Raw genomic sequence first — 27244 nt, 5'->3', positions numbered from 1 at the left:
CTTGTTATATAATATTGAAAGTAACTATTATATAATACTGAAAGTAAATGTGAAAAAATCAATAGCATAGTAATTTAAACAGGTGTTCTCAATATCTCTAAATGTAAGAGTATATTAAAGAAAGAAAAAATATTACTCTTTCTGTTTCCAATATACTATGAATGAAAATGAAAAGATTTTAATCTTTCTTGTGCCTTCCTTTGTTGCTGGGTGAACAGGAAGTAAACTTTATAAAGAATCTAAACAGTAATATCTCTGTCATTGGCTAAAACTTTCTTTCCCAAATTGATAGTACTTCTTTCAATTGTCAGCTTAGCTCTTTATTCGTTGATTGATTCATTATTCATTCAATAAGCATGTACTGTACCAAGCACTCCAAAGAGCTCACGGGGCCAGGGATAGACATGTAAATAGGCAATTGTAATAAAGCATCTGTATTATGATAGAGACATACATGACTCGTAATGAGAAGATACATTTAATAAAACCTACCTTTCAATTGGAAAATATTTCTCTGAGGCATTGAAACCATCAGAACAATCTAAACTTCATGACTCAGGCCACTTCCATTCCTTCTTCATCCTTCTTTCCCCCTCCTAAGAGTCAGCTGGCCTGCTAAGGAAATAACATTGTGTTGTAATTATAGTTCAATTAATAACTAATTATTGTCTTTGGGCAAATACCTTATTTCCATGTCTTGAGGTTTGTCATTTAAAAACAAAGGAAAAAAATGTGGAGGAGGGAAAAAATTTAGTTCTACTTAATTTTTTCTTTTTACTTATTAATTAGCCGCTTGTGGCTGTTCCTCAAAGTGAAAACTAATTTGATATTGGTAGGACAAATTACTTAAAGTTTCAAAAACGGATCTATATAATATGTGGTTGTTAGAGAGCTTGCTGAGTGATTCTATATGAACAGTTCTTTGTTTAGTCCCTCCAAGCAGAAACAATCTCAGTAAGTAGTCTGTCTAAGCATAGTTATCATTATTTTTGTTACATCTCCTCCTATGTCTTCTTAGTGGAAGAATAGTGATAATGGTTATCATGCCATACACTTTCATGCCCCCCTTCTTCCCATTTGATATCATGTCAGTGTCAGAAATGGCATCAGCCTTTGGCATGTACTCAAAAGTTCTTGATTTCCCTTCAGTTTATATTGTCCAGCTCAGTATGCCACCAATCAGAACTGACAATGACTGAATTGTAAAATGTATTCTATCCATGTTATACTATAATTGTGGAACTGAGCTGGCTCCCTTCACAGCTGAAATTTTATAACATATAATCTTGAATGTCCTGAATATAAATTAAAAGGAGTGCTATGGTTAAATTAGTGTAAATTTGTTGGGGCTAAAAAAAAGTCAACTTTTACCCACATCTTCGTTAACAGATCAATACTTTTAGTTGGGTGAAAGTATTTGGTTGGGACAGTTTATAGGTCCACCCAGTATCTGATTTCTTCTTGCAGGGGCTATTGTCTCTGAAGCCAGTTATTAGGGGACTTGTTATAGCAAGTCATGTTTCAGAATATCCTTAATACCAGGCAGACTTTTGATAATAAACCCAAGTGCTTCCAATTTTATATAGTCAATATATGCCCTAATATATTTACATCTAATTTTATTGGCATCCAAATAATACATCCTTCCCATTTAGAATTCAAGTTTAATAATCTAAGTACATATAAAAAATTTATGTTTTCAATTAGAATTTGTGAACAAGTTACACATGTTTTCTTCACAATTTTAACCCCTTCTTTAACATGGATTATCAAGAGTAGACTATAATTGTTGTGAACTTCAAGACAATTTGTTTTAATGTAAAGTCATATTTATAAGTTAACACTGCATTTGAAGTGTGTATTGTACTTTCCCAGTTTGGTAACCTGGAGAGTGATTGCCTTTACTATTCCTGCCCGTGTCTCCCATGAAAAGTAGTATTCCTACTTCAGGACTCAGTTTAGGTGTCAGCACCTTGGAGGGGTGTTTACAACTTCATTAACTATTTATGCCACCTTCTTCTTGCTGTATCTAGATTCTGCTTTGTCTTTGGAACACATAATTGTGGCCACTTGAGCTTCATGCTAATGTGGGGAAGGAAGATGTGAATTAGTAGATTTATCTCAGTCTAAAAGCTTTAAAAAATTGTCAACCACACTAGTGACGCTTTCTGTGAATTACAGAGTGGTAGAAACTGTTAGAAGCACCTCCATCCTGCCCGAGGATCCCCACTCTTATCATAATACAAACCTTACTTTTTAAGATCACAATCTCCCCTGAGATCTAGAGCAAATAATGCAACTTGGGTGTCTCACATGGCTAGGTATGTTAAGCCATGGTGAAATATATTAGACTTAAATTCCAAGTCTTAATTCTAATTGTTTAAGTTGGTCTACTATGTGATAACATTTTCTAATTGTTGCGCAGAGTTTTCCGAGTTGAGGTCTAGGTCTGATTACACAATCAGTTAACCTAAAATTGTCCCCATATTTTCCTTCTTCATATATGCAGCCATGGAAAAAATGATGGAGCCTTTGGTGAAGGGCTATGAAGAATTTGGAACTTGTGAGGGTTTAGGTATATCAGAGTGAGAGATGAATGTTTGTCATCAATTGGGGTTTAACAAATTAATTCCATGGTCATCTTTCTCAAACTTTCACTTCTCATAATGCTGAAAGGCATCCATTTCATTTAGCTACATAATGGTTAACTTATTAACTAATGACAATAGTTATCTATGGATCCTCTAAACACCACATTTCCTCTCTTTGAACTATTCCATAATTCTCATTTTTTCTATTGAATCTGGACGTGTACTAATTCACAAAATCATCTTAAGATGATCTATCAGGGCAGCATCCTTCGATGTTATTAAGGATGGTTATTATACCTGTTCCTTTTTGATGGTCAAACATATTTATATTTGGCAAGTATGCACTACAATTATATATGTGTGTGCATACAGATTATATACCATAAATATGCATACATTATATACATATACAGTGTGTATATGTGTATATATATATATATAGATAGATATAGATATAGATATACTTTTTACAAGAGCAACAATAAAACAAACTGACATTGTAAAGTCCTACTCTGAGTTAAGCCTATATGAGGGCAACACTTACTTCTATTAAAGCACCCATTAGGGAAGACAGAATTAATGCATTCATCTCTCCTGTTAGGCTGTGAGCAACTTAAGAGCAGAAATTATGTCTTACTCATTTTTGCATTCCCAACAGCCTAGCACAGAGCCTGATGTATATAAATATAAATTTAATTGTTTTGGATTGAATTGAATTGAACTAAACTGAATCAAACTGAATTAGATTGAACCAATTGAACTGAGTAGACTCAATCCCTTCAGTAAAGGAAATTTTACTGAATATTTCCCTTCTCAGTTCTGGAACAGAGGTAAAGTGAATACAGATGAAGCCATCATCAATTCTGTTGACAAAATATTACAGCATTTTGAAATTCCATGCAAAGATAAATATATATATATATATATATATATATATATATATATATATATATATATATTTTGTGTGTGTGTGTGTGTGTGTGTGTGGTACGCGGGCCTCTCACTGTTGTGGCCTTTCCCGTTGCAGAGCACAGGTTCCGGACGCGCAGGCTCAGCGGCCATGGCTCACAGACCCAGCCGCTCTGCGGCATGTGGGATCTTCCTGGACCGGGGCACGAACCCGCGTCCCCTGCATCGGCAGGCAGACTTTCAACCACTGTGCCACCAGGGAAGCCCAAAGATAAATAATTTTTTACCTCTTTATTTTCCTCATCTTCCCTTTAAAAATTTATCTATATCTTAAGAGGTTTTTGCATTACTTGGAGTTACTAGCATTAATCATTTATATAAGATATATGATGCTCCAGCAATAGTTTACAAATCAGACTTCAGGGAGATTTTTTAAACACTACAATTACCAGGACCTATTCATGATCAACTAAATCAGAATCCATTGGGGTTAGGCCCTTGAATTAGAAAAAATCAAAGCTCCAAAAGTGATTTGGACACAGCTTGTCCATAAAATAAGTATACAGCAGGGTCCTTGCCTATATATATGCCTGCTGAATATAAGCTAATTTTACATGCCTGCTGAATATAACCTAAGTTTTTTTTTTTTTTTTTTTTTTTTTGGCTGTGTTGGGTCTTTTGTTGCTGCCTGCGGGCTATAACCTAATTTAATATTCAAAAGTATTACCTACCTACAAAGTAGCTTTTGATGAATGTCAAATAATGATGCAAAACAAAACAAACAAAACAAAACAAAACAAACCACATGCTATATAATTTAAGAAGAGGAAAGGACTGGCTAAAGAAGGATTTTTGAACATAGCATTACTTAAATAGGTCTTACTTCTGTGGAGTTTTTAAAATCTTGGAACAGAAATAACTAAGCTTGATCATATGATAAATTGAGAGCTTGGACACAATTTAAATCATTATATCATTATAGAGTTCAGAGAAATTATTAAGATGATGTTCATTAAAGTCCCTATTATTGCTCTATACAGTAAAACAAACTAAACAAAACTGATGGGATCAAAGTAATTTAAACTTAATTTTGATTTTTTTGAGACTAAACAATTGATGAGATTAAGTTGGGCAAAGTCATAAATAACAAATAACAGTACATAAAGTGGTAGCAATGGTGGAAAATAGGAACAGGAATGATAATAAGAGTTTCAAAAGGAAAAAAAAGTCAAACCAGGAGAGCTTAGAAAAATAAGAAAACTTAAATTATCAGAGGAGAGAAGCACCTGGGGAGTAAGCCACTGTCTATCAGTGAGAGGACTATGAGAACTGTATATGAATTCCTGGTACATTATGGCAAGAAACATTGAGGAAACTGAGTGGTGTAAAGAGAGACATCATTTCATAGAGAGGATAATAAAAATTTTGCTTGTTATAAGTCTCTTGAGATTACATTTGAAATGTAGTGTTCAATGCTGGACACCTACCTCATTATCATGAAAGAAAGAACAATCAAAGAAAGAAAACTTTTCTTGGAAATACAGAAATGGGTTATGAAATATATTTGTTCTGGCTAAAGACAGTAATTGTACATATTCTCTAAATGCTCCTTTAACAATTCCATTAAATTTTCCTAGATATCATAATTGAATGGGCTGCACATTTTTACCCATTTAGAAGGTGTTTTGTTTTAAATTTAAATTTGCAAAAGGCTTTCTAGTAAGTTCTATCAAACCATTCCAAACTTACATTGCCCAGTGGCCTTTGGTGTTCATATATCTTAACTTATGCAGATCACAGGGAGCTAATGGTAAGCTAGGAACCAATCTAAAACACTGTCCAATTTTTATACTTTGCTCTACGTTGAGTTTTCTGCTTAAGTAGAAGATTTTATTCTATTTTGACTCACTGGAAAACTTTGAATATGGTTTCATTGCTTTTGCTAATATCTGATTATGGGCTATAAAATATGTATTTATGTAAGTATTTTGGTTATTACTGATGTCATTTTTCTACTGTGTAGCTTTCTACTATGTATCTTACTACAGAAACACATTCTTTTTGCTCTTTAAATCAGATTGATATAATAACATCATATGTGGTATCATTTATATATTAATAAAAGTCACCTGCATACTGAATTTTTAGTTCAGCACAGATGATGATAAAATCTTACAAAGACAAAAGGTAGCTCTTCATGCCTAAACAAGAACATTCCCCAGAAATATGTGTTTAAAGAGAATATAAAATACAGGATTAAATACTAAAGTGTTGAGATCAATCAGCTTTTTTTTTTTCAGGTTCAAAGTAAATAAGCCTCTGTGAAATATTATATTATGTTAACCTGCTTGTGAACTTTCTTTTTCCCAGCTTTTCCTTGTTTCAGTTCTACACGGTTCAGCATGAACTACTTATGGTTAAGCAAACTTATCACATGAATCACCACTTTCCCTTAATTTATAGTTTTACTAGGAAGTGATCTGTGGGGATACACTGGATTTTTTTTTTTTTACTTCCTTATTTCTTACTGTTCAACAGAGTCTAGTGTCCACTTTGTCACTTGGTAGTCAAATACTAGAACGATTACCCTCACCCATCACACACATTACTACTAGTACTACTATTACTACTACTACTACCACCACTGCTACAACTACATCACTTCCTTCCTTCTTCTCTGAAAAAGATTATCAATCTTATTTTTGGTCAGCATTTTAATTTCTAATAAGGTACCTAGACATTTTTATAAAAGACGCTAAGTTAACCTAAAGTGTAGACATTTCCCCAAGCCACTCATTCTCACACATTACACTTCAGACTGGACCTCTTTTAGACCCTCCTATGACCAGGCACTCTCTCCTCCCAATCTTCACAGTGTTCTCACTGCTAATATACATTCCCTTGCTCATTCTCCCTCCTCCTTCCACCATAAAAACAATCAAAGAAATATAAACAGGCCAATCTTATTCTCCTCTTAGGTCTCAGTATAAATGTCACTTCCCCTGAGAGGCCTTTCCTGATCATGTAGTTTTGTTAGTCCCTTATCCTGGAAGCTCCCATAACATCCTGTAGTTTGCTTCTTGTAGCTCTAATCACAAGTTACTGCAATGGCTTTTATTCCCTTGTCTTATCATTTGCTAGACTGGAAAACCCTGAGAGCAAGGAAAAATAGCCCTAGTGTGTAGCAAAGGCCCTGACACATAGTTAACATTCAATATACGTTTGACAATTTGAAGTTAGAGAGGGCATAACAGTGGTCTATATTATTTATCTGTTTCAAACTATAATCTTATTTTTGAAGGAACTATGTAGATTCATTTCCTACTTCAAAGCACATACATTGAACATGCCTTTTGCCTGCTTAGGCATTCCCTGACTTCCTCTGTAAAACAGTTAGTTTATCATCTCTATAACAGGCATTATGCTAGGTGCTGCGCTGTCTACCTCATTATATGGTTTCTTTAATATGGACTAAAAGGGATGAGGTTCTTATCCCATTTTTTTCCTTTTTAACCCTTCCTAAATTTAGCATTTCCATGATCATTACAGTCCATGACCATGACATCCATTACAAAAATATACCATGCCCTCTACTATTAAAAATATACCATCACTAGGGAAAATATTGAATAATAAGTCAATTAAAGAATTATAATTTATGCTTCATATAAATGAGAATAGATGACTGATTTTTAAATTCTAAACAAAATATAAAAGTAATAATCACAAAAATAATGAAGAAATAAAAATAATAATGGAGTATTTACAGACCATTTTAGAGAAAAGCTTGAACTAAGAAATATAAATGGAAAATGGAGCATATTTTTGCCTTGAGGAATTTGCTAAAAACATACATTTGGTCTTAGGTTCCAAATAATCAGAGCGTGGCCCAGGGCTCCCACATGTTGGAAATTCTTAGAGGGGATTTTTGATTTATTAAGCTGGAACTCCCCCCAAAATATGCCTTCAGATTAAGGATCAACTAGAAGTAAATCTGTCATACTATACGCCAGACCAAAAGAATTGTGGAAAGGCTGTTTCGGCATTGAGCAAAACAGGATAAATTAAAAAGAAAGTAAAATAAGGTCCCTGAGAAATTATGGCCCTAAATATGCTCACTATGGATATGTCCTGTGGATGTGCACAGCCTGTGGGCTAGAGAACCTCAGCTGAACATAGTTTAAGATTGTTACCAATTGGTAATGCCTCTGCAGTCTCCTGACAGAAGCAAATGCAAAGCCCCAGGGGCAGGGTCCATTCATCTTAGGCCATGGGGAATTTCTACAGATACTTTACCAAGGACAATGAGCAGCAAACAAAATTAATCTGACACACGGGAAAGCATGGCAACGTGAGCTGCAAAACAAGAATCAGAAGCAGATCCCCACTGACTTCAGCTAGTGGAATTATCAAATGCAGTTATAAAACAACTCTGCTTGCTTACCATATTTAAAGGAAAAAAGAAAGGGTAAGCACAAGAGAGATGACAATGGTAAACTATCTCTAGAGAACAGGAAACTCTAAAAAGGGAAAAGCAGACTTCAGTGAAAAGGAAACCCTATGAAGTAAAAAAAAAAAATTAAAAATCAGAAATTTTTCATTTCATTTTTTTCCAAGTATTGTCAAGAAACCAACTAAATTATATTTTCATTTTAAATTCAAATCTTGAATTTAAACTGAAAAGAAAAAAATATACACCCTCCAAAAATTATTGATCAACTTAATAAAAAATGGTTAACAATTTTATTGTTATACATTTGAATTTTTAGAGCCCCAAATTATTTTAAAAAGATCTTTGTAAAGTTTAAATCTCTCCTTTACCTAATGTTAGCCATTATTGCTGAAACTCCCTTAATTCAGATTCCTGATATTTCAAAGACCACTGGGAAGTAACTATATTTATTTTGCTCTTAGTAATTCTTAAACACACATGGACTCAAAGCTCAACCCAAAGTATGGTAAGCACTGGACACCTGTTATTCCTTGATTCCTGTCTGAAACAAAATTATTAGGAGTCCCTGCTATGTTGATGGTGTATTCTGGGCACTTCTTGGAATAAATAATGTACAGGAATCATTCAAATGCATATTCAGTGGGAAGCCATCTGGCTTCGTGTGAATTTATGAATATTTTAGCTTGCTCAGCTAGTCAAAAGTAAAATCTGGCACTTGGAATTATCATGTAGATTTGTGACATATATTACAAAAAATTTGCTTCTATAAATCAATGATTGACATATCTACTAAAGCATAGTTTCTTTCTTTCATCATTGATTGAGTCCACTTAAACTATGTATAATATGGCATGCTTAGTTTGGAAGTCATCATAATTCAACTTGAATTACAACATGCAATGTTTTATTAAAATAGTTGCATATAAAAAGAGAATCTCGGCATTGGGTTAGACTTTATAGGTTACTGTAGGGGACACTGTGATGTGGCACCCACATTTTTTCTTCAATGAAGGGCTTATTACCTTATTAATTTAGCTACCAGGAGTGCTGTCAGTAGACACGTTTCAGCTGTCAGCCCCATTCACAGACTGCCTCAGCCACAGAGAGCTATCTTGCCCAAGATACTCCTTCCCAAGATGGCCATATCCAGTGATGACTGATTTGGGCTATAAATTGTGGCCACTCTGGTCCAACTCAGGACAGCACTAAAGTGCCATTCTGGCACCAGAACTCCTCCTGAGATTAGCCAATCAAGACTGTCATTGGGCCTGCATCACAGCTTGACTTCTCCCTTCTGCTCAATCCTGCTTCTGTTCCCTTCCTTGAACAATTATTAGTCTCAAGAGCACTTATTAAGAAATGTACAGCACTCTAAACTCCATTTCAGATCCTGCTTTCCAGAACACTCAACCAGCAGCCACTATCTAATCCTACCTCTTACCTAAAACAAGTACTTCCTGGGAAAACTCTTGTGTAAATTGTATCCCAATCACTTTGCTTCAATACTTCTGGCATTAGGAAGCTTAGTATCTCAGAAGACAATTCACTCTATTATTGAGCAAAGTTATTTCTAATATTGTATAAACGCTTTCTTCCTTGTAACATCTGAAACAATATGAAACCAGCTTCATCATCCTACTGATTTAATCATTAATGAATTAAATGGCATTCTCATGAATGCTCATAATTTATAGGAGAATTACATTTTTAACATCTTTGTGAATTATACTTTCATAATTACAAATATAGATTTGAGAGTTGATAGCACACAGATGATATGAGAATGAATGATATCCCGAAGGAGTAAATGTGGGTAGAGAAACCTAAAGACAAAGACCTGTGACCTTCCAGTAATATGAGGTAAGAATGATGATGAGGAACAAGTTAAAGAGACTCCAAAAGAGGGATGAATGAGTTAGGAAAAGAACTAGTAGTGTGGGGTTCCTTGAAGCCAAATGAGGAATGCATTTCAGAGAAGGAGTGATTACTTGAGACAAATGCTGTTGAACTGGATTGAAGATGAGAACTAGATAGAATACTGAATTGTTTTTCTTCCAGTTTTATTGAGACATAATGGACATACATCACTGTATAACTTTAAAGTGGACAGCATAATAATTTGACTTACATACATCATGAAATGACGATTATAGTAAGTTTAGTAAACATCCATCATTTCATATAGATACAAAATAAAAGTGAAAAGTATTCTTCCTTCTGATGAGAACTCAGTATTTACTATCTTAAAACTTTCATATATAACATATAGAGTGTTAATTATGTTATTCATGTAGTATATCACATCCTTAGTACTTATTTATAAGTGTAAGTTTGTACTTTTTGATCACCATCATCCTATTCCCTCTCCCCCCACCTCCTGCCCTTGGTAATCACAGATCTGATCTCTTTTCCTATCAGCTTGTTTGTTTGCTTATTTTTTCAAGTGTTATGGACTTTTAACACTATGTTAGTTCCTGGTGTACAATATAGAGATTCAATATTTCTATACATTACAAAATGATCAACATGATAATAAGTCTAGTTACTATCTGTTGCAAAGATATTACTGGATTTATCAAAACAGAGAGTCCTGGAAATCCTCAGTGGAGTAAAGAGGTAAAGACTGAACTAGGTTGGAGAGAGAATAGGATAAAAGATATTGCAGAATGGAAGTTCAGATAATTTATTCTAGGAATTTTAGTGTTAAGGGAGCAGAGAAATGAAGTAATAGCTGAAGGAAGTGGAGTCAAGAAAGAATTCTTTTTTTTAATTAGAAAAATAACAATATATTTATGTACTGATAAGAACGACCCAGTAGAGAGGGAAAACTGTTGATACAATAGAGAAGAGAGAATTGTTGTAGTAGTATCCCTGTTCAAAAGAATGTAAAATTACAAAGAAAATCACATTTTAATGATCTTATTGCTAAATGACGGTTATTTAGAAAACTCAAAGTACTGTATACGTTCATTTGCAGATAGGCAACTTCAGGAATAATATACTATATTCCTAGAACACATTTCAGAAGTTGTATCTTCTTTGGAGTCACTAGAATACTGCAGCAAAGACACAGACAAGATTACAGAGTCTTACAGGGCTTCTGATTTCATGAGAGTAGAAAATAAAATGCTTCAAGCTCAGTTGATAAGAGTAAGATATATTAGTTTTTATAGACAAAAATTCTTTTTATACAATACTATTCACAGTATCTTTTAAGTTTGGCCTCCTCCCATAATCACAGTAAATCATCATCCAAAAATATGTAGCAGAGGCTATTACTTAGAAAAGGGTTATAGTAAGGACATGTGCCCAGTCAGTCAGTAATAACAGGAACACATTTTGGCTGTACTAGTTTACCTTATGCACCTTTATAACAGGGGGAAATGTCTATTTATATCTGTAAAGCTTGCTAATGAAAGTATATCTTGGTAATGAAAAGCCCTTAGGTTCTGTTAAGTATCATGATGTGTCTGAATATGTGCAGATCAGTCTAGTGTTTGGAATATGGTCTGGAGAGAGCAGAACTGGGCAACCTATTAGAATGAGAAGGATTAAACTTTCCAGATATAATCTACGTGATTTACGTACAAATATAGTGAGGGGAAAGGGATTTTTCAGGGAACAAAAAAATCTACTTTTTCTACTAAACTCATGGCAAATACTTATTTTGTATTTAAACACCAGCAGTTGTAACAAGTAAAAAAAGAATTTCTACACTTTCTCCCTCCCTTCTCATAGACTAGCTTCCACAGACAGTTTCTGATTTGACTGGATAATGGTTAATTAGAAACTCTATTAACTTTAACCAATTATAATGAGTGATGATCTTTATTATTAAATTTCATTAAAAATTGATCTCACTGATATATAAGCAGTGAATTTCATAAGTTAATTTATGATCCTGTCAATGCACCTGTACATTTAAAACTGTACTTGGACCACTTGCTATACTCATAATTATTTCTTTGTGTAGTAAAAGTTTTCCAGTTCTAGGCATTATTAAGTGTTTGAAATTTCTCTGAAGAGCTGTGTTTTAAAAGATTTTTGCCTCAAGATGTAAATGCTTTCATTCTTTTCAGGGCAACGTGATACTCTCCTACAATGAAATGGTAAATGAAAACTAACTTGAACCATCTGAATGATCTGCAGAGAGAAAAGAGCTGGTACTAGTGAAGAAAAGAAATTTTAAAAATCATTCACATTACTTAGCCACAAAGTGTTGGTTGTAGCTGAGATTTTGAGAGCCTTTAAGGAGGCTGGAGATTCAACAAGCAGATTGGTAACACACCATAAGAGAGTGCCCAAAGAATATAGACATTAGAGTTTTGATTGTCTCAGCGATGCATTGAAGCACAATTGAAGAATTATAATTCTGGCATAGAGAGCTAGGAAATGACAGTAGCAGATGGATTGCACCAATCTGCCACAATCAGGGATGAACTGCTCTGTATGAATGATTGGATTTTATACTTTGGAAGGCTACTAGACTCCTATAGCCAGAGGCTTCAAAAGATAGACTATTTGTCCAACAAGCCCAGAAGGAAACATTGTCTGTTAGTTTCAAATCATTTACTTACATGGGTAATAACGTCCCTGGGTTCAACATCTTTAGACACAAATGTCAATAATCAAGCTGTGGCACAGGTAGATGATGGCAGTGACTAATTCACAGGTAGTTTCCCCCTTATCCTCCTGTTTTTGCAAATATCAATGCAGTAGGGAATCAGCAGCATTTATTATCCCTTTAATCCATTTTGGGGACATTTTTAACTGAGGTATAGTAGACATACAACATTATATTAGTTTCAGGTAGACAACATGATGATTTAAATTTTGTATATATTGTGAAATGAACACTACAATAAGTCTAGTTAATATACATCACCATGTATATAGACTTTTTTCTTCTGATGAGAACTTTTATGATCTACTTTCTTAGAAACTTTCAAATATGCAATATAGTATTATTAATTACAGTCACCATAATGTACATTACATCCCCATGACTTATTTATTTTATAACTGGAAGTTTCTACCTTTTGACTCTAGTCACCCATGTGGCCCACCCCTCATTCTCCACCTCTGGCAACTACCAATCTGTTCTCCATATCAATGAGGTTCGTTTTAATTTTAATTTTTTTGTTGTTTGTTGCTCTTTATTTTTTTTTATTCCACAATACTCCACTTTGTATTCCATTATATATATGTGTTTGTGTGTGTATATGTGTGTGTGTGTGTGTGTGTGTGTGTATATATATATATATATATATATATATATATATATATATATATATATATATATATATATATCCCACTTCTTTATCCATTCATCCATGAATGAAGACTTAGGTTGTTTCCAAATCTTGGCTATTATAAATAATGCTGAAATGTATAAGAGAGTACATATATCTCTTTGAATTCATGTTTTTATTTTTTTGGATAAATACTCAGAAGAGGAATTCCTGGATCATGTGGTAATTCTATTTTTAATTGTTGAGGAATCTTCATACTGTTTTCCATAGTGGCTGTACTGATTTACATTCCTCTGATGCACAAGGGTTCCTTTTTCTCCACATCTTTTCCAACATTTGTTATTTCTTGTCTTTAAAATATATCCATTCTAACAGGTATGAGGTGATATCTCATTGTGCTTTGGATTTACATTTCTCTGATGATTAATGATGTTGAACCTGTTTTCATGTACCTTTTGGCCATCTGTATGTCTTATTTGGAAAAATATCCATTCGGATCTTCTGGCCATTTTCTAATCAAATCATTTGTTTCTTTGGTATAGAGTTTTATGAGTTCATATAATTTGGATATTAGTCCTCATCAGATATATGATTTGCAAATATTTTCTCCTGTTCAGTAAGTTGCCTTTTCATTTTGTTGATGTTTGCCTTTTACTGTGCAGAAGCTTTTCAGTTTAATGTAGTCCCACTTGTTCATTTTTGCTTTTGTTGCTTTTGTTTTGGTGTCAGATTCAAAAAATTATCACCAAGACCTATGTCAAGAAGCTTACTGCCTATGTTTTCTTCTAGAAGTTTTATGGTTTCAGGTATTATTGGGTTGGCCAAAAGTTTCCTTCGATTAAGTAAAAATAAAAGACATATTTCTCATTTTCACTAAGGACTTTATTAAACAACATATTCACTGTTTTGTTCCACTACCTTTTGCCATTTTTCAGGCAGCTTCATAATTCCATCTTCCCAAAACATTTTATCTTTTTGAGCAAAGAACTGTTCCAGGTGCCTTTCACAGTCTTCCAGGGAATTGAAAATTTTTCCATTAAGAGAATTTTGTAAAGACTGAAATAAATGGAAATCTGAAAGTGGAATGTCTGGTGAATATGGCAGATGAATCAGAACTTCCCAGCCAAGCTGTAAAAGTTTTTGCCTGGTCACCAAAGAAACACGCGGTCTTGCGTTATCCTGATGGAAGATTATGAGTTTTCTGTTGACTAATTCTTGATGCTTTTCGTCGAGTACTGCTTTCAGTTGGTCTAACTGGGAGCAGTACTTCTTGGAATTAATCATTTCGTTTTCCAGAAGGAGCTCATAATAGAGGACTCCCAATCCCACAATATATACAACATTATCTTCTTTGGATGCAGACCGGGGTTTGGTGTCGTTGGTGGTGGTTCATTTTGCTTACCCCACAATCTCTTCCATTCCACATTATTGTACAGTATCCACTTTTAATCTCCCATCACAATTTGTTTTAAAAACAGAACATTTTCATTACATTTAAGTAGAGAATCACATGCGGAATATGGTCAAGAAGGTTTTATTGCTTAACTTATATGGAACCCAAACATCAAAGCAATTCACATAACCAAGCTGGTGCAAATGATTTTCAGTGCTTGATTTGGATATTTTGAGTATGCCAGCTATCTCCTGTGTGGTACAAAGTTGATTGTTCTTAATGTCTCAATTTGATCGCTATCAACTTCAACTGGTCTACCCGACCATGGAGCATCGTCCAGAAAGAAATCTCCAGCACAAAACTTCACAAACCACTTCTGACACGTTTGATCAGTCACAGCACCTTCTCCATATACTGCAAAAATCTTTTTTGTGTGTTTCAGTTGCATTTTTACCTTTCTTGAAATAATAAAGCATAATATGCCAAAAGTGTTGCTTTTTTTCCTTTCATCTTCAGTATTAAAATGGCTACACAGGGCTTCCCTGGTGGCACAGTGGTTGAGAGTCTGCCTGCCAATGAAGGGGACATGGGTTCATGCCCTGGTCCGGGAAGATCCCACCTGCCGTGGAGTGGCTAGGCCCGTGAGCCATGGCCGCTGAGCCTGCGTGTCCAGAGCTTGTGCTCCACAACGGGAGAGGCCACAACAGTGAGAGGCCCACGTACCGCAAAAAAAAAAAAAAAAAAAAAAAAAGGCTACACAAAATTTCACCAATTTTGATGTTTTTTTTTTTTAATGCATGCTGATATTAGAGCTGTCACAATACAATCTAACAAAATTGTTTCGAATGAAGTTAAAGACAGCTAAGCACTACTAGAGCCATCTTACAGAAAAAACTGAATGAACGTTTTGGCCAACCCAATACTTCAAGTCTTTAATCCATTTTGAGTTAATTTTTGTGTATGGCTCAGGATAATGGAGAAGTTTCATTCTTTTGCATGTTGCTGTCTAGTTTTTCCAACACCGTTTATTGAAGAGGTGGTTCTTTTCCCACTGTATACTCTTGGTTCCATTATCATAAATTAATCAAACATACACATGTGGTTTTATTTCTGGGCTCTCTATTGTATATTTATGTGGTGGGTTTTATGCCAGTAAAATGCTGTTCGAATTACTATCGCTTTATAATACAGTTTTAAATCAAGGACTGTGATGCCTCCAGCTCTGTTCTTTTTTCTCGAGGTTGATTTGGCTATTAGGGATCTTCTGTGGTTCCATGCAAATTTTAGGATTGTTCTATTTCTGTGAAAAATGCCATTTGAGTTTTGACAGGGAGTGTACTGAATCTGTAGACTGCTTTAGGTAGGATGGGCATTTAACAATATTAATTCTTCCAGTCCATGAGCATAGAATCTTTCCATTTATTTGTGTCTTCTTAAACTTTTTCATTAATGTCTCATAATTTTCAATATACAGATCTTTCATCTCCTTTGTTAAATTTAATCCTAGATATTTTATTCTTTTTGATGCAACTGTAAGTGAAATTGTTTTAATTTCTCTGATAGTTTCTCATTAGTATATAGAAAGGCAACGTATTTCTGTGTACTGATTTTGTATCCTGCAACTTTACTAATTTTTTTTATTAGTTGTAACAGTTTATTTTGTGGAGTCTTTAGGGTTTTCTATATATAGTATCATGCCACCTGCAATAGTGATAATTTTACTTCTTCCTTTCCAGTTAGTATGTCTTTTATTTCTTTTTCTTGCTTAACTGCTCTGGTTAGAACTTCCAAAACTATGTTGAAGAAAAGTGACGAGAGTGGGTATCCTTGTCTTCTCGTTGAAGTTAGAGAAATGGTTTTCAGCTTTTAACCTCTGATTTGATGTTAGCTGTGGGCTTTTCATACATAGCCTCTATTATATGGAGGTGCAGTTCCTCTATACCCATTTCATTGAGAGTTTTTACCATAAATGGATGTTGAATTTTGTCAAATGATCTTTCTACATCTATGGAGAGAATCATATGATTTTCATCCTTCATTTTTGTTAATGTGGTATATCATGTTGACTGATTTGTGGATGTCAATCCATCCTTGCATCCCTGGAATAAATCTCACTTGATCATGGTGTAGGATCCTTTTAATATATTGCTGAATTCAGTTTGCTAATATTCTGTTGAGGATTTTTACATCTATGTTTATCAGGGATATTAGCCTGTAATTTTCCTTTTTTATGGTGTCTTTGACTGGTTTTGGTATCAGCTTAATACTGGCCTCATAAAATGAATTTGGAAGTGTTCTTTCCCCTTCTACTTTTTGGTAGAGTTTGAGAAGCTCTTGTATTAATTTTGTTGAATGTTTGGTTGAATTCACCAGTGGAACAGTCTGGTTCTGGACTTTTGTTTGTAGAGAGTTTTGAAATTACTGACTCAATCTCCTTACTAGTAATTGGTCTCTTCAGATTTTCTATTTCTTCATGATTCAGTTGTGGAAAGTTGTGTTTCTAGGAATTTATCCATTTCTTCTGGCTTGTCCAATTTGTGGACGTTTAATTGTTCACAGTAGTCTTTTATAATCCTTTGTATTTTTGTGGCATCAGTTGTAACATCTCCTCTTTCATTTCTAATTGTACTTATTTAAGCCCTTTGTCTTTTTTTCTTGGTGAGTCTAGCTAAATATTTGTTAGCTTTATTTTTTTTAAAGAACCAGCTCTTTGTTACACTGATATGTATATGTCATTATATCTCCCAAATTCAGTGAGCATCTTTGTGACCATTACTTTGAACCCTTTATCAGGTAAATTACTTATCTCTGTTTAAAGGTTATTTCATGAGGTTTTATCTTATTCTTTCATTTGGAGCATATACTTCATCTTTGTTTTTTCCTTATTTTGCTTAACACTCTGTTGGTTTCTATACAGTAGATGAAACAACCATCTCACTCTGTCTTGAAGGAGTGATCTCATGTAGGAGGTGCACCTTGTCATTCAACCCACCCCAGCTCTAGACTGTCCCTCAAACCTTTGTGCTTGTCCAAGCAGCTATTATATTTTTAATAGCTCCTAGTAGATAAGGATGCTCCAAACCTGTCAATGTTCCAAAGGGGAGGATATCAGTACCTAGATTCAGGCTGACTGGAAGCCAGACCTTCATGCAGCAGCTTTCAAGAGTATGCAAATATATACTGTCCTGTGGGACCACAAGCCCAAGCCCTACTGGCCACCAGAGCCAGGTAATCTGGAGGTGTCCCCTATGCAGCAGTTGCAAAAATCAGTGCTCCAGACAAGTGAATGAGCTCTTCGTGGGAGATACCAAAAAAACCCCAAAACAAACTAGTCAAAAATTTTTATGAATACAGATGGGAACACGAACACTAGCATGTTGGAGCTTAGCACACTGGTATTGAAGGGAAGACTGTGTAGTGACTTGTGACAAAGTTCAGTACAAAGAGTATTAATAATACAATTTCAGTAAGTATAAACAACTAAAGTTGTGTTCCTCAGCCACAACAGAAATCAGCTTTGTCTAAACATATTTAATAGGCACAAAAGATTTAAGTTAAACTAAGCGGCTAATGGTAGCTTGAATTATTTCTCCTGCACTAAGTGAATTTATAAAGGTAACTTTCAAGTACCTTTAAAAAGGTCTTTTCTTTATTAATAATAATTTAGTTATAGACATAGATGAAGACTTGTGTTTCATAAGAGCACCTGAAATCCCTTAGACAATTTTGAACAAATTAATATTTTTTTCCTTAGTTATTTCTATGTTAATTCTGCTAGACTACAAGTTTCCTAAATTCTGGGTCTCCAGGTTGCTCAAGTCCAAAGGGCATTATGGTGTATGTGAATGGCATGTGTAGCACACCAGTTACCAGCTGTGATAGCTATACATATATTTTGCAGCAGGCAAGTTTTGATTTTGGCTCTGTGCTAAATCTGGTAATCTTTATATAACATAGGTAGTATTGCTTAGCCTCAGAAGATGAGTGGATCATCACAGCTTGTGAGAACTGATTCTGGATTCATTCCATCAAATTTTTGTGATTTTCAGCAGCATATAACTTGGATTTTCAAAGCTTTATTCCCAGTTAGTATGCATTAATGCACACTCTTTATTTCTGCTTTGTTTAGTTTGCAAGACAAATGCCCAAGGGAGATTAATATCAAAAGTTGCATTTTTTCCTATGCCTTCTTGGTCATTGTTAATTATTAACTCATTAATAAGTTTACAGAATATATTTAGTTACAAATTGTAGCTGTCCTTCACAAACCTTGAAAGTATATGATTTAAGGGCTGTGATTTTATGAAATAAAAATGATAAATCAAGAGAAAATGTCCAATTTATTACTTATTCATGCATGTGATTATCACATTGGTTGAGTTAGATACACTGCTGGTGATACATGTGTGGTACTACACACCAAGTGATGCATATCAAGGAAAGAGACACTGCCAAATTCTTTGGAACAGATAACATTTCAAAGCAATTAGAATCATACATTGTGCAGGAATAGGATTAACGTGGTGACCACCAATTTGTCAGAAACCTCCCACTGATTTAAATAGAACTACATTCTAGAGACATGTGATTAAACTAAGGTAAAAGTGAAACAACTCTGTAAAGTAATAAAGCATCAGCATCCAACTTGCAGAATAGGTATCTGGTGTCCACAGCTTGAAGGCAAATCCAGGCATCAGTGTGGTGGTGGCACTTGTAGAATATGCAGCTTTATCAATATCTTTGATAGCACAGAAGATGGTACTGGATGGTATTAGAAGATAGCACACGGATATCAACCACTCGAGTTGAAAATTGCTTTAGAAATGTTTGACTCTAGATGTGAAGCTTTAGAAAAGTCTTGACTGTATCTTAATATTTCACTTTTTTGTTCCTCTACATGTATTTGCAAAAGGGTTAAATGACACAAATCTATATTTAAGTGCTTTTAAAAAAGATTTCCAATAAATAAAAACTTCAAGTATCAAGAAAAGCATTGCACATTTTACTTGTAGTGTTTTCTCTTTTTCAGTGCAACATAAAATAATGTTGATTCTTAATAACTGATGGCACCTTATATCAATTAGATTAGAAATACAGCATAGAACTTTTAATGAGTGACAAACACATAACATCCTCTGAAATCTCTGCAAGTAAATCAGTAAATGCTAAACAATGGCTACCATATATCTTTATTTACTCCTTGGGAAGAAACTTGAAAAGTATTAATACTTATTTATTAATTAAGACTATCACAATATTATTATTATTATTATTATTATTATTATTATTTTTTTGCGGTATGCGGGCCTCTCACTGTTGTGGCCTCTCCCGTTGCGGAGCACAGGCTCCGGATGCCCAGGTTCAGCGGCCATGGCTCACGGGCCCAGCCGCTCCGCGGCATGTGGGATCCTCCTGGACCGGGGCACGAACCCGTGTCCCCTGCATCGGCAGGCGGACTCTCAACCACTGCGCCACCAGGGATGCCCTATCACAATATTTTAAGCATTCATTTTACTCTGTCAGCCATGGATTTGTTTCTGAAAAAGTACTTCTACAGTATTCCTACAGTGCTTTGAAGACCTTACAGTATGACATTTTTATTAGTTCATCAGAATAGGTCTAATGCACTTGAGAACTGCCAATGAACACTTAGAACTTCATTGGAACCAAGGCCCAAAAGAAGATAAAAAAATTCTGAAGGTATATTTAGAAAATTACCTTTAAAACAATTATAGTATTTTGTGAACAAAATAATGCTCCACAAGTCCATCTTTATAAAAGAAAAATTTAAATAGTGATAAATATTTTAAAAAATCACTTTTCTGAACTTACATCCTTAAGCTATTCTTTCATCAAAAAATGGTTTATTTTTGTTATTAATTTTATGCTACAGCAATCATGTTAATATAATTTTCATTAATTCACTTCAATTAAAAAACAACAGTCTACAGAAAACTCCTGCATCTGCAATCTTGCTCAATCTAGAAAGGCAGAGTATACAATAATTAAGATGTCTCTAAATCAGACTGTTTTCTATTCAAAGTAATTTCTAGAAAAATTTGCTCCCTATAAGTTATCATGTCTTCCACATCTTTGTAGAAAAGCATTTCTTCAATGGACAACAGCTTATATTTATTCAGGCTGAATGTTGACTTGTTCTGTACAGCATTTAACATCTTTAGGGATGTTGTAACTGAATCACTCAAAGAAGAACAAACTGGGAAAATACGAGCATTCCACAAACTCAAACATGTCTTGTTTCCAGAGAACAGTTCCTCTGTAACTTTGAGATTCCAAATGTCTAAGCATGACAGGAAACAGACTCCAAAGAATTGAAGTAACTTTATATCTGACAGTGTTTTAACATTCTGTTTCAAGTTGTCTTGCACTCCACATGCCATAGTTGAATACTTTAAGTGTCTATTCATCTTCAAGCTTAAGGAACACACAAAAGAATGTGCAGACAGGACGGCTGTTGTTATGATATAAGAACCACTAATAATGCAATTTTCCCCCACTGAAACATCAGGCCCCAATCTGGAATACTCTACAACTGAGCCAGGTGCCACAGAACATCTTGAATCCAATATACTTTGAATGATACAGGATTTGTAACTAGAGCATTCTGGTATTGCTGGAAAGATGCTAAAAGCTATGGACTGTAAGCCAAGCTCTGACTTCAAATTGCTATCAGAAGTAAAATGAAACAAATATTCTTCAGTTGTTCCAATATGATAAAATTTGGAGTTATTAAGAACAACAACATTTAGTGATGTTCCTTTAAGAAGATGAAATATTCTTTGCCTCATGTCTACCAGCTCTGACTCTTCTTTAGTAACATTTGATGTGTTTCTGGTATATTCCACAGTTGCTCCAGGTCCCAAAGCCTGCAGAAAGTCTCCATAGGCATCTATTTCACAGTTTAGTGTACCTATTTTTTCATAAAAAGCAAGTAACTTTTTCGCTGTTTTATGATCCATGTAAAACAGGCTGTCTGTGTAGACATACTCAGGGTCTAATTTAAGAGAGGGTATGTCACCCCCAGCAAAGTTTTGTTGAAAAAAATTTCTAGGTCTATACACAGCATCAAACTGATACATCTTTTCTATGCTGGGCTTATGAAGGAAACAATGGCAACTTCTGTACTCGAGGTCTCTATGTTCTAAATAGTTAAAAGGTTCTAAGACAAATACTCCATGTGTTGTACCTACAGTCAAACTAGAAGGATGAGCTAAAGCAGTAAAGCCAGGTTTGTCAAACCTAATATACTCAGATTCTCCAATACTATAAAGTTCAATATCATCTGCACAGGTAACCAGAATCCCAGGATTCATATGTGAGGGGAAATCAATGTACATGGCTAGTTTTAATTCCAACATCTGATAAATGGGGCTACCAAAAGGTAAAGCAGTGAAAATTTTCCCCAGAGCACTTGCATTTGGAAGGCGTTGACTGTAGCCACCTATATAAAATTAAACAGAATAACTGTTTTAAATGTTTATAAGATTTAAAAACCCAGGAGCATCAGTTACAACTCTAAATATCTCTAAAGATATTTAAAATATACAATATATTACTGTATCCCAGGAAAGAATAATAAATTCCAGATTACAAATTCACAGAGCAATTCTGTAGAGATATGCTATAATGCAGTTCTAGATTAGGAAAGAACTGTAATATGCTTTACAGACTATGAATTGTTTTAACTCAACTGGATAACAAGTAAAAAGGACAGTGAGCTAAAATATGACCTTATATTTACATTTTACACAATACATTTCAACCATGTTTAAATGCCTACATTAAAAATCCACTTCATGGGGGAAAAATGTCACAAAAAACTAATATACATAAGTATCTATTAAAGAGTAATTTCCAGATGGAATGTGTTTCCTCAATTACATACACTTAAAGGAAGTAAAGGTGCATTTATTTAAAAGCATTTTACAATGTATGTTTGTTTTTAATTTTAAAAGGCTTTTCCCTCTACGATGAGCCTTATGACTTAATTCCTTGAAAAGTGTGTTCTCTTAAGTACATTAAATAGCTTACATCATTTTTACAGAACTAATTATAGTGAGAGGCATAGTAGAAAGAGTCACACAAAAATGCTTTCAAATTCTGGTTCACCACTTTTTAATTGTTTATCTTTGGACTTAACACTAAATCAGCAGATGTAAATACTTGCTTTATCATGTTTTATGAGATCAACAATACATGTAAAGCACTTAACTACAGAGTACATCATTCAACCAATGAGAGCTAATACTTTCTTTTTCATTTTCCAAATACTAACCAACGGTAAAGTTCAGCATTGTAAGAATTACCTACTTTTAATTACACTTGACTCTTGAACAATAAGGGTTTGAACTCTACCAGTCCACTTATATGAGGATTTTTTTCAATAAATACTGTAAGACTATACGACCCAACGTTGGTTGAATCCCTGATGAGAAACTGTGGCTGTGGAGAGTGGAACTGCCTATACAGGAGACCAACTATGAAGTTACATGCAGATTTTAGACTGTGTGAGGGTCAGCACCACTCACAGATCAATGCATTATTATATATTTTCAAGGATCTATTGTATTAATATATATTTTCTGGTGTCTAACTTAATTTTTACTAAATTAGTAATAATAATGCTCATTCTGGAGTAAAACTGTAAATTTGAATTTTTCTTTTACTTTTTCAGTTAGTCTTAAAATCAGAACTTGGATGCTTTACTTGATATCATCTTTAAAAAGAATCACTGTTCCATATATGAATCCTAAAAAATGATAAGTGCCTTGGTAACCATGTGGATGAGTGGCTCTAAAATATCTGTTCCTGAACTGGTACAAGTCCATGACAAAGTTTTGCCAGCCTCCAGTACACAGAGGAAAAATAAAAGAGGTTTCTTTCATATAACCAAAATTTTCATACAACCAAATTTGTCCAATTTAAAAAATTATATTCTGAGATTACTTCCTTCCTACCTTTCTGTTCCCTTTTTTGGTGTGTGATTTTCCCTCTTTTATACTTTCTTGTCAACTCCATGTTCTGTCACCACTTTTTCTTTTTGTTTTTAAACTCCGAAGGATTATGGACTTTGGCCACCAATAACTAGATAAAAATGTGTTAACAGAAGGTTGTGTGTAAAGTCTGGTAATCACAGTACTAAACCAGCCTCTCCCTTACAGCAAGAATCCTTTCTAAAGCATTGTCAAGAAATGTTCATATTTTGATGAGTTCTATCTTAGGAAAATAACTTTCGATATGTATACCAAAAACAATACATGAAAAGTTGAGGATGTATGTGATCTACAATTTTAAGGTTAAATTTTGTGAAAAATATTATGCTACTTACAACCTAAAAATATCAAGGAAAGCATAAAATATTTGTTTCCAAAGCAGAATAACTTCAAAGACAAAAGAAAAAAAAAAAAAAAAAGAAAGAGGGGATAGTTTTAGTAAGGCAGAAAAAAGCCCCTTAGATATAAAAGGTAATATACTAAAAGAAAATGTAAATTAGTAAAGTGTAACATTACCAGAGTGAATTAATAGGATGGTAAAAGAATTCCATTCATCTCCATAAAGCTTTTCCAAACATCGAAGGGCACAAAGTGTCGATCCTCCATTTCCTTGAAAATAAAGTTAAAAAGCTCAATTTATTTCACAGAAAGTTACAAAAACTTTTTTATTACAGTAAATTTAAGTGTTATAACTTTGAGGATATGACCTTTGCCTACAATTAACCAGGCAGAAAGCAAAGGTACAGGCAGAACAATCAAATTAAATACACATTTCTTAGCAATTAAATAATTAGTAATAAAACCCAAAGATGAGCCCTTGGTAATAAATGTTGAGTTAATCTTCTCCTGAAAATAGTAGTAAAAAGAAAGAAATGATAAATTAAGCAATTTGCAACACTATAAGACTGTAAGTTTACACATTCACTTGGAGTTATGAACTGTAAAAGCCATTAAAATAATTCTCCCATATGATCATATATATGTGTTAGATTTACTTTCTAAAAAGTTTTTTAGAACTTGTTTTCCTAAAAAACATCTTAAATGTAACTTCCACTTACTAGTTACTACGGGCAAGTTATTTAACATTTTGTGCCTGAATCTCATTCAAACATGGGAATCAGAAAAGTACTGACCACGTATTTATGAGGATTAAAACACTGGCTAATTAGGACATGCCAGTATCAGATACAGATACCCTAACTCTGGTATCAACGAGCTTCAGCTTTAAGTATCACATGGAAAATGGCCCCCAGGAAAATAACATGTATTTTTATTTGCAAGGTAAGGTCAAAAGGCAAAGTGGACAAACCGGTTTTTAAAAGTAAACATCTATGATAATTATGCCATTAGACTGAGCTCTTTCGCATTCTGCATTGTGGTCCCAAGAGGCCAAATATATTTTTTTTTTTTCCTGATTTGATCTCTTCATCTAAGTTTCTGAACAAATTGTGTAGTTCGGAGGACCTTAAGAGCTCTACTGATAAGGTCCAAAAGAATATTCACCATCTGAGTAAATTTTATTAAGACTAATAAAATTCTCTTTTAAGTAACATAACATTCTGGAAGTTTTTCATGGTAAGTCCACAATGTGTAAAAACAGTTGCCATGCCTTTCATCTTTCTTAAAAAATAGTGAACTTACATAAAAATTTTAAAGTTTGTAAAGACTATAGGTGGTAAGACACACAGTATAAACTGTAAGCCACAGGAAAACTTTTCTTCAATGATTATTCTGCCCACAATTTATGATATAAATCTGACCATAAATGTGTACCAATTTTGGCTCCAGCAGGATCAACAAAAACATGATATTGAACTCCAAGTGGTAACTCCTTTTTTTTCAGCTTTTCTGACAGCTGTTGCTTATAAGCAAGTTCCTGTTTATCATCAGCTGCTGTTATTGCAACAATATCCCAGAATTCTCCAGCTGCCACAGGTTTGCCTATGTGTAAGAAGAAAGTGATAAATATTATCAGAATTCTCTAGCTGTTACAGGTTTACCTATTTAGAAAGAAGGAAAAAAGAGGTAATAGTATCTCCAAAAATGTATCTTCTGCTTTTGAGAATTAGGGAATAATGAGTGGTCAGCTAGTAGCATTCAAAATAGTTCTAATGAGGACTGTTCACAAATTCTACTTTTTTTTTCCTTTTAGATTACTTGCTCCTTTTATGGTCTACAGTCCCATTTATTTAGATTTTCTGAGAGTTGTAATGTTTCTTGATTAAGAGAAGTACTTTTGACTTGCTAAAGATGAGCTCAATTCTTAAATAAAGAGAGGAGACAAAGGAATAAATTAATCTCCAGCTTTGAAAATCAATTTTCACATACAGGGACCACTTAATGTTTGTTGGCTAAGAAAGATTAAATCCAAGGACCCATTGCTACAATGTTGGTGTTCATAAATGTGGGCACTTTACTTTTTAATTGCCTTAAAATGAGCCATGCAAGTTTACAAAGATCACTGGAGAATGACACCAAATTCTGGATAACAGAAAAGTTCCCAGCTCCCTGATGAACTCAATAAGAGACTGAACTTTTGGCTGACAGTTGGAAGCTCTTCTTTATTGATAAACAAGACGAAAAGGGTTTTTATTAGTTAACAAATTCTAGTAAACTAGGATCTAATAGTCCTGAACATTTTACTGTAATCCAAGTATTATTTTCTGTATTTTTAAAGCAGTAACGTCAACAAAAATATGACCAATTAGATAGTTGTACAGGAAATGACAAGTGGCATAGTCCTTTAAAAAAACATTTTGATACAAAGTTACCCCTTTTAATTTTTAATCCATAATTCCACCGTGTTGTTTCGCTTTTCACTTAGTAAGCGTTCACATCATGGAACAAATTGGTGAAGTAGGTAGGGAGTGGAAGAACGCTAAACTCGGATTTATAAGAGTCAAATCACTATGCTTTAGATCTTTTAGGTTTATTTAAAATAATTTTTGCTAATGAGCTAACCAAACGAATAACTTGGATTTATAGCTTCACTAGTCAGGCTAATAACTGTCTTCTCATTCCTCCTCATATATATATACGCAACTGGGAATAAACTTAAAGAAAGTAACAAGCATAACGTAAAGAAAGGAGAGTGACAGGAGAATAAAAAACTCAAGAGGAACATTAACTGCGCCTGGGACAGCGTCCTAGGCCCGCAAGTGATTAGTAAAAGGAAGTGGTAGTCCAGCAAATACCCCAGCACGTAAAGCGCCCTCCCTCTGCATTGCCGGGGAGAGCCAGCGTTCCTCCTTTGGTACCTCTAAGCTCTGAAAACCTCTGCAACCTTCGCTGGGTGGCTTCTCGCAAAGATACCCCTGGAAGGGCACTCGGGGCTGCCATAGCTCACTTTCCCAACACCGCCAAGAACTTCCAGCTATCCCGCAGCCCAGCACCGCACGCATGCGCCCTGGGACGTAACCCGTTCTTTGGTCCGGTTTCGTCTCTGTCCCGCCCCCTACGTGCGTCACTCACGTAACTACGCCCCCGAACTGCCTAAGGAAAACCACGACGGGGTGAGCCCAGGGCTTTGCTCCGTTTCCCTAGCAACGGTCTCCGGAACGGATAAATGGCCACCTAGTGATTTGTCGGACTGTGCCGCTTGTTCCCAACTCATAAAGCCTTGCAACTCGGTA

At 34.5% G+C, this 27244-nt stretch overlaps 1 protein-coding gene across 2 annotated transcripts; it reads right to left on the bottom strand.

The window, feature by feature from the left end:
* Positions 1–20603: 20603 nt before the first annotated feature.
* FPGT (fucose-1-phosphate guanylyltransferase) lies at positions 20604–27018 on the bottom strand (the record flags this gene model as incomplete). 2 transcript variants are annotated; one of them, XM_079728398.1, is made up of 4 exons in its annotated part: positions 20604–22060; positions 24129–24221; positions 25386–25553; positions 26870–27018. In XM_079728398.1, the coding sequence occupies 4 exons, from the start codon at positions 26949–26951 to the stop codon at positions 20604–20606; spliced, it is 1800 nt and encodes a 599-aa protein (XP_079584524.1). The 2 variants fall into 2 exon arrangements, with proteins under 2 accessions (XP_079584524.1, XP_079584525.1); XM_079728399.1 differs by having other exon boundaries at positions 21146–21243; positions 26870–26951.
* Positions 27019–27244: the final 226 nt, after the last annotated feature.

This window comes from Hyperoodon ampullatus, assembly GCF_949752795.1.
Source record: "Hyperoodon ampullatus genome assembly, chromosome: 2".
Classification (NCBI taxonomy): Eukaryota; Metazoa; Chordata; class Mammalia; order Artiodactyla; family Ziphiidae; genus Hyperoodon; species Hyperoodon ampullatus.
Note: the sequence above shows the minus strand (reverse complement) of the source record. Positions and strands in the feature narration are given on the sequence as shown.